Source organism: Aythya marila (assembly GCF_965140915.1).
Source record: "Aythya marila genome assembly, chromosome: 6".
NCBI classification, from domain to species: domain Eukaryota; kingdom Metazoa; phylum Chordata; class Aves; order Anseriformes; family Anatidae; genus Aythya; species Aythya marila.
Genome location: NC_139047.1, coordinates 18,951,135 through 18,959,148, shown reverse-complemented (window position 1 = coordinate 18,959,148; position 8,014 = coordinate 18,951,135). Strand labels below are relative to the sequence as shown.

Here is an 8,014-nt window from a genome sequence, read left to right as displayed (position 1 = left end):
TGGGAGATTTACTGAGGGAGACAAGCCTGGTGGCATACCACTTTGAAAGTCATTTCTTCTTGCCTGCCACCTCAGAGCTTTTAGAAGTGTGAGAAAAACGTTGCCATTCGTTAGACTGGAGCAGCAGTCCTGGCCGTGCTGACAGCCTTGTCTTTGAGAGGAACATCCTTTTTCCTCGTCTTGTCCTGGGTGCTCAAACAGCTGGGCAAGCTGTTTGGCCCTGAGTGAGAGGAGCTTATTGAAGAGTGAAGTGAAATGTGATTTATTCCCAGATTAGGATTGTTTGCTTTGGTTTGGCATGACCAGCCAGCCAGCAGGAGGGATGTGCCTCGGCCAGTGCTCCCTGGTTGTTGCTGTTTTGCTGTGGTTCTGAGTTTTGAGCAGAGCTGGCGTGATTTGCTTAAGTGTTTGGTAAAAAGCAGTCTGGTAATCTCCATGGAAGAGTGAGGCAGGGGACTCTGCTTTCCAAGGCTGGAGCAGTTGTGTGCATGGCCACGGATGTCACCTTTGTAAAGACGGGGATGGAAGCTGCCCCTGCTGCATGAGCCTCTGGTGAGAATGACTTTGTGTAGTTCTGTGAGGATGGAAAGCATAATACAAGTGTTGTATACATTTGGAATCATTTTACTGATGGCATATTTATTTATTTATTTGTAAATTTAAATTTGAATAGGTCATATCATTTCCTCGCTTACCTGTATATACTGTTACATGAGTATTACCCTGCGTCACTAAAACATCAAAGTATGACATGACAGAAACAAACCATGCACTGCATTTCTGAAAAGACCTTTCTGTCAGTCTGCCAGAGCAGGTTAGTTTTATTTTTTATTTTTATGTTTATTTATTTATTATTTTTATGTATTAAAGTCTTTACATCCAGCTAAGGAGAGAGAAGTTATTTCAACTTTCTAAATGAAGCTTTTGTCAGACTTCTTTGGGATTCTGAGCCTGTTGTGGCAGCCCAGGGGACTAGTGGGGTAGTGGGTTTTAAATCCTCCCTTCCTGGCCAGCCAAATGGCAGCAATTGCCTACATCTCTGTGTTATGAATCAGTGCCACTGGCTGCACGTGAAGGCCACTTGATGGCTGTGGTGCTGCCTCCTGAGCCCCAGTACGTGTTGGTGGCTGGGTTTGGGACACACTGGCTGCTGGTTACCTGCAGGCTTCAGGTAACCAGCCTTCAGCCTGCAGCCTTCAGGTGCTTCAGGAGCTTGGCTTTTCTAGGTTGTTCTTACAAACTCTTCCCCTGTTGGGGCACACTTAGCTATGTTGTAATTAATAGGCATGAGGAGCATTGACTGCCTTTCACTAACATGTATGTATTACTGGAGTAAGATACTTTCAAAGTATTATAGAGAGTGTCGTTAGGTGATTTCCCTTGACAGTACCTCTTTCCCAACACACCTTCAATCTCATAAGCGTGCCCCATGTCTGTGTCCCTGTCTGACCCTCACAGTCCCAGTACTAGGCTTTTTTCTCCTCTCTTTTCTTATTCTTTTCCTCAGCTAAAGTGGAGTTGTTGAAGACTTCGTATAGAGCACTTGCACTTTGTAAGAAAGATTATGGAGCTGTTAAACACTCTTGTTCAGTAGTCCTTGAAGAATAGGTTATTTCAGAAGTGATTCTTGAAATGTTGAAAAATATTGCCATTAGAAAATACTTATCTTTTCTATACCAAAATGTTCTGAAATTACAACACAAGTTCATTAAGTAACAGGTGTATTTTTACAACTCTGGATTAATCCGTTCAGCCAAATCGATAACAATGTGGCAGCCATATGATCATCTAGTGCTAAAGTGTAGGCTGAACAATGATCTTTCTGTCTAAACTTTATGCTGTTCATGGTTTTAACACAGTAGAGAGACAAGCAGTTGTTTAATTCGTCAATAAATATACTAAGCAACTAAAATTAATTACAATGAGACCCAGGTTTTAGACAGTACGCTCTTGGTAGTTAAAAAGAGACAAGTTTAATTACCTTTTTGTTGCACAGTGAGCAATCGCAGTGTAATAGTGGCTATACGTATCTGTACTCATAAAATAAAAGGCTTCCATCCAGTTTTCCCCAGACAAATGCATTTGACCAAAATTGCACAGGCTATTTTTTTTATTACTTTTTTTTACCTAATGTTTCCCAAAATGAGAGGACAAGCAGGGTAGACACAGCAGATCCTTTTCAGCTGCTCCCTAGAGTCTTGGCTTGCTTTTCATTTTACAGAAGTCCATATCTAGCTATTAGTGTGGTGCAGAAAATGCAGCCGTGTATGCCAGAGGCAGAAAGGCTTTTCCAGAGGGTTGGAAATTACCATTTTGAACTGAAAGGTGTCCCAGGCATTCCAGCCGGAGCCAATAATAACACTTTCAGTATTGATATAGTTAAGAGTCTGACTCCTTTATAAAGTATGGCAGCAAGGGGAGGAAGTATATCCAGAAATGTTCACCAATGTTCCCTAAGGCAGGAGGAGGAGTCACCAAGGGCCAGCCAAGGAAGGAGCAGGAGATGAATGCATTACGATATTTAAACTTTTAACAGCAGGCAGTAAAACTGTAGTGATGCATAAAATTTGTTCTACTTCTCTTAGAGGGTAGCTCAGCTTTCAGAGGTTTGGGAAATCCTCTATTAATCTTTGTGAAATCCACACCTAGACTGAGAAATGTCGAGGCAAGTCTTTAAATCCTAAATATGTCTCTGCTTGTGTTGATTGTGTCTAGGGTTTTGTGGTTTTCATTCATGCACAGAAACACAGGAGATGCCATAGCAGTTTTTAATCTTTCTTTTATTTTAATCTCCTACTGAGGTTCAAATGAAACTGTTAAAACTTAGGAGATATAATTTTGTTAAAGCTGTCTGTTGGTAATGTAAAGCCAGTAAACAGGCCATATATACTGTCATGGTAAACATATGGTCCGAGGGCTCCTCCTGCTATGCCAGTCGTGTAACCTAGCATAAAAATGACAACATGCTGATGTAAATAATAATAATATTAATGGCACATAAGTCATAACTTTTGGCAACATATCCATATATCCTCAGAGCTACACAGATGGGTTAATTTACCTGACTTCTGGTGAAACTTCATGCTGTTGTGGATAGATGGTTTCTTTTAGGATAGTTTTAAACCAGACAGTCACAGTCTGAATGAGGGACGGTGTGAAGTCACTGGCTTCTGGAGCAGGTTTATTTAAAGCCTGTTCAGGTTTAAAGCCTGCACGCTCTCATGGAGGACTTGACTGGGAGTCTTGGCTGAGTGTTAATGCAGCTGTTCCCTTAAAAATGCTCTTGTTTCTGTTTCTTTGTCACAATTGCTAAAGAACAAGTGTTTCATTTGAGGCAGCACTGGATTCCCAAGCTGGGCAGGCAGGTGGCCAGAGCCCATCCAGACTCCCCAGGGTCATTCATGCCTGTGCTCTGCCCTGGCCGAGCTGTGGGACCGGAGGCCCATGGGAGGGGACTGCAGAGGGGCTGGGGTGTCAGAGATGAGTTGGTGGGGGTGCTGGCAGGGGGCTGCGGCAGCAGAGCTGTCCCCGGGGCAGGCTCTGGGCCAGGAGCAGGCGAAGGCCAAGGGGTGGGGTGATCTGCACACAGGAGGCAGAGGCACAGCGGAGATGTGGGAGCCCTGGCAGCCCAGCTGCTGTTGTTCCAAGTATCACTTTCTCTGCTACCTGCACTTGAGCCAGGCTCCAAAGAGACCCGCATGGTCAGTCAGTCACAATGGGACTCCTGAATTTGAAAAAGCCCGATTTTGAAGACACTCGCCTCACTTCTCTTATCCACTGTGCTTAAGTCACCCATTGCTGTCTAACCCAGCGTGGCCTGTGCCCCTCCAGCGTGGCTGCCGGGCTGTTTCTGTGAGGGGGATCGGTCCCCCCGCCAACCATCATAGGCAGCTGAGAAGGGACAGGGGCTCAGGGGCCCCTTGGACCCCCAGCCTGCGGGAGGCTCGGGGACGGGACAAGGCAGGGGCACAGCTGGCTCTGTTGCAGCTCTGTGGGGTGGCTGGAGGCCATCGGGCACCCCTTTGTTTGGGGGCAAAGCAGGAGCTCGGCGCTCTGCCCTCTCCAAGCCATCCCTTGCCCAGGAGCCCCGCAGCCTGGCACGGGCTGCTCCATTCTGCTCCCCGGCCCGGTGCCTCCCTGCCTGACACAGGGATGGAGCGGCAGCCCCCTTCTCGGGGAAATAGCGCTCTGTGTAACTGAATTGACATTTGGCCTTGATACCTGTATCTCCTGATAACTGAAACAAATTTCTAAAATAAATATTGTACTTTGATCTTCCAGCCCTGCATTTTTAATGACAGCTCTGAACATCACTTCATTAAGAATACATTTCAGAGAGACTGAAATGCTCCAAGTTTGAACACTAATTATTTGTACAGAAAATTATGACTGCGGCGTTTCATTATTCAGCCCATTGGTTTCTTCCAGAAATGAGAAATTATTCTCGATTTTTAAGTAATGTACTTACTTGGATGCAGATTTATGGCATCTGTAGTAAGGCATCTGTGTAGAAACTTGCCCAGCTTCCCACTAACTCTTTTATTAGCGGCAAACCATTTCGGTTAACCGAGATATCTGGGGAAATAATGTAGGTTAAAAGCCGGGGGGGCTCCTGCACTACCTATAGACGCTCCTTTCGTTTCCTTGTCGTGGGCCCGGGGGGTTACGCCGGTGGCGGTCAGGGGGCTGGGGCCCGCCTCGGGGCCGTGCCGCACGGGCCGAGCTTTCTCTTCTCGCCGGGCCTCGAGGCGGGGCCGTGGAGAGGAGCGGGCGCTGAGATCCCTTCAAAGGGAGCGCTCCGAGGCCAGCCCTGCGCCTCCTGGAAGCCTTTGAGCGGACAGCGATTGTTCCCACAGGAAGGGCAGATAGCGATCTCTGCGTGCTGGCGCTTAGCGGGCCTCCCGCGGCGCTGTGAATACAATTGAGCCCGACGGCCGCGGGCGGCATCGCCTCACCTGGGCGCGCAGCTCCGCGCCCCCCGGCCCGGCCGCCCCGCGCCTTCGCCACGGCCTCGGAGCGGGTGGGGAGCGGGGCGCGGGGCCGGGCCGGAGGGGGGGATCGCCGGGGGGCCGCCATGGGTCCCCCCCGCACGGGTACATCGCGTGGGCACCCGAAAGGCGGCGGAGCGGGCCCTGGAGCCCAGCGGGGAGCGGGGGCAGCCTGGGGGGGGGGGGGCGCCTGCTGCCCCCCTGCCCCGCCGCCAGCAGCACCGCCGGCCCGGCCAACTCTCCTCGTGTAAGGGAACCGCGCCTGTGCCACCCGCTAGGGAACAGGAAACTTTTCCGCGCCGCTTCTCGGCTGCTCGCTCGCTCGCGCGCTCTGCCTGTCTGTCTGTCCGTCTGTCTGCCGCGGTACCCACAGCCGATGCCCCCCCCGCCGTCCTTTTGCCGAGCCCCGGCTCTGCGCTCCCCCCGCGGCCCCCTGCCAGCCGGAGGGGTCCCGGCAGCGCGGGCTGAGCGCGGGGGGCCCGGAGCCGCGGCGGGGGCTCGGGGCGGCGCAGTCACGGCGGGGACACGTCCCTGCGGCCGGGGGGCGCGGGGGGAGCCCCTGCCTGCTGCCGGCCGGCTCTACAGCGGGACCCGGCGGCCCCGTCAGGTGAACTCGCCGGGCCGCCGCTGTTACTTGGGGCCGTCAAACACCGGCAGCGCAATCCGGAGGCAGATTTCGCGGGCGATAACAAAGCCACGTCGCCACTTTAGGGCTCTGCCACAAATCCTTAGGAGCAAAAAAAAAAAAAAAAGAAAAAAAAAATCACCGCGAAGAGGGAGGGGGGGATCCAGTGTCTTGCACATCCAGTGCGAGGGTCTCCAGGCGGTAAGGGGTCCTTTGATCAAGAAAATCCAATTATTTGTGTATATACATTTCCCACATAGTGATTACTTCATTAATTGTCCCGCCTTTATCTCCTCCCTTCCCATCCCCCCTAATAATCAGTTCTTTTATCCAGACCAACAAACACACCATAGGAGCTTTGTGGATTCAAAGGATTTGCTTTCGCTTCTGAAAGAGCCGCTATTCTTTGATGATTGGGTAGCGGCAAACTTCAAAGCCATAAATCTTCCCTCTGACTGGCTGGCGGCCCAGCAAAGTCCTTATCAAATTCTTGGAGGTGATCCTGGTGCAGGCAGACGGGCCGCGGAGATCGCGCGGCGCGGGGGGTGGCACAGGCACGGAGGCGAGGGGAGCGGAGCGGGAGCGGAGGGGAAGCGAAGCGAAGCGAAGCGGGCAGCTCCTCGCCTTCCCCGCGGCGCCTCCATGCCTCGGCAGTGCCCCGGCGCCGTCCCCTCGCCCCGGGCGCAGTAGCCATGGCCGCGGTGGCCGTCCTCCGGAACGACTCCCTGCAGGCTTTCCTCCAGGTCAGTACCCGCGGCTCCGGGCGCTTCCCTCCCGGGGCTCCTTCGGCCGGGCGGGCCGGGGGCGGCGGGCAGGGCCGGGGGGAGCGCCCCGTGGGGGGGGGGGGGGGCGCGGGGCGGGGCGGGGGCAGCTCCGGGGCAGGCCGGGGGCAGCGGCGCTGGCCGCGGGCGGGAGCGGGGTGCGGGCGGCCCCGGGGCGGGGGGCGCCGGTGCCGGTGCCCGAGCCGGAGCCGGTCCGGTCCCGGCGGCCGGGCGTGCGGTGCCTTCGGAAAGTTTGCCGCCGGTGCGGGGAGCGGCGGGGCTTCACGGGAGCGCGCAGGCGGGCGGGGGCGCAGAAAGTTTCCCGTGGGGCCGGCGAGTAACGCGCTGCTCTTCCCCCCTGCCTCCCGCTCCGCGCAGGACCGCACCCCCAGCGCCTCCCCGGACTTGGCCAAGCACTCGCCGCTGGCTCTTCTGGCCGCCACCTGTAGCCGGATCGGACAGCCGGGCGCGCCGCCCTCGGATTTCCTGCAGGTCTCCTACGACCCGACGCTGGGATCCCCCTCCAGGATCTTCCACCCGTGGAGCGGCGAGATGCCCGCGCACTCGCCGGGGGGGCTGCCGCCGCCGCACCCCAGCCTGGGGCTGACCCCGCAGAAGAACCACCTGCAGCCCTCCTTCGGGGGGGCGCACGAGCTGCCCCTTACCCCCCCGGCGGACCCCTCCTACCCCTACGAGTTCTCCCCCGTCAAGATGCTGCCCTCCTCCATGGCCGCCCTGCCGGCCAGCTGCCCCCCCGCCTACGTCCCGTACGCCGCCCAGGCCGCCCTGCCGCCCGGCTACTCCAACCTGCTGCCGCCGGCGCAGCCCTGCCGGCAGCTCTCGCCCAACCCGCCGCCCGAGGACATCCCCTGGTGGAGCATCCAGCAGCCCGGCGCCCCGGCCGGCTGCGGCCACCGCTTCCCCGCCGCCGCCGCCGCCGCCGCGCTGCCGCGGAGCCTGGTGCTGGGCCACTCGGACTTCGCCCAGTACCAGACGCAGATCGCCGCCCTGCTGCAGACCAAGTCTCCCCTGGCGGCCACGGCCAGGAGGTGCCGCCGCTGCCGCTGCCCCAACTGCCAGTCGGCCGCGGGCAGCGCCCCGGAGGCGGAGCCGGGCAAGAAGAAGCAGCACATCTGCCACATCCCCGGCTGCGGCAAGGTGTACGGCAAGACCTCGCACCTGAAGGCGCACCTGCGCTGGCACACGGGCGAGCGGCCCTTCGTCTGCAACTGGCTCTTCTGCGGCAAGAGCTTCACCCGCTCCGACGAGCTGCAGCGGCACCTGCGGACTCACACGGGCGAGAAGCGCTTCGTCTGCCCCGAGTGCGGGAAGCGCTTCATGCGCAGCGACCACCTGGCCAAGCACGTCAAGACCCACCAGAACAAGAAGCTGAAGGCGGCGGCGGACGGCGTCAAGCGGGAGGACGGCCGCGACCTGTGACCGCCGCGCGGGGCAGGGACCCGGGGGCAGGGACCCGGGGCGGGGGGCGCACGGCGCCGGGAGGAGCCGCGGGGCCCCGGTCGCGGTCCCGGTGCCGGTCCCGGTGCCGCCTCCCCCCGGTGCCGCCCGGGGCGCGGCCGTTGGGGCGGGAGCAGGGCGGCCAGCCCGGGGCCCGGCCCTCGGTGCTTTCAGGGGAAAAG

The 8,014-nt window shown here is 56.7% G+C and overlaps 1 protein-coding gene across 1 annotated transcript; it reads left to right on the top strand.

Annotated features, from left to right (window-relative positions):
* Positions 1 to 6,201: 6,201 nt before the first annotated feature.
* SP5 (Sp5 transcription factor) lies at positions 6,202 to 7,814 on the top strand (the record flags this gene model as incomplete). Its single annotated transcript, XM_082762861.1, has 2 exons — positions 6,202 to 6,356; positions 6,753 to 7,814. The coding sequence occupies exons 1-2, from the start codon at positions 6,306 to 6,308 to the stop codon at positions 7,812 to 7,814; spliced, it is 1,113 nt and encodes a 370-aa protein (XP_082618987.1). The 5' UTR covers positions 6,202 to 6,305.
* Between the last annotated feature and the right edge of the window lie 200 nt (positions 7,815 to 8,014).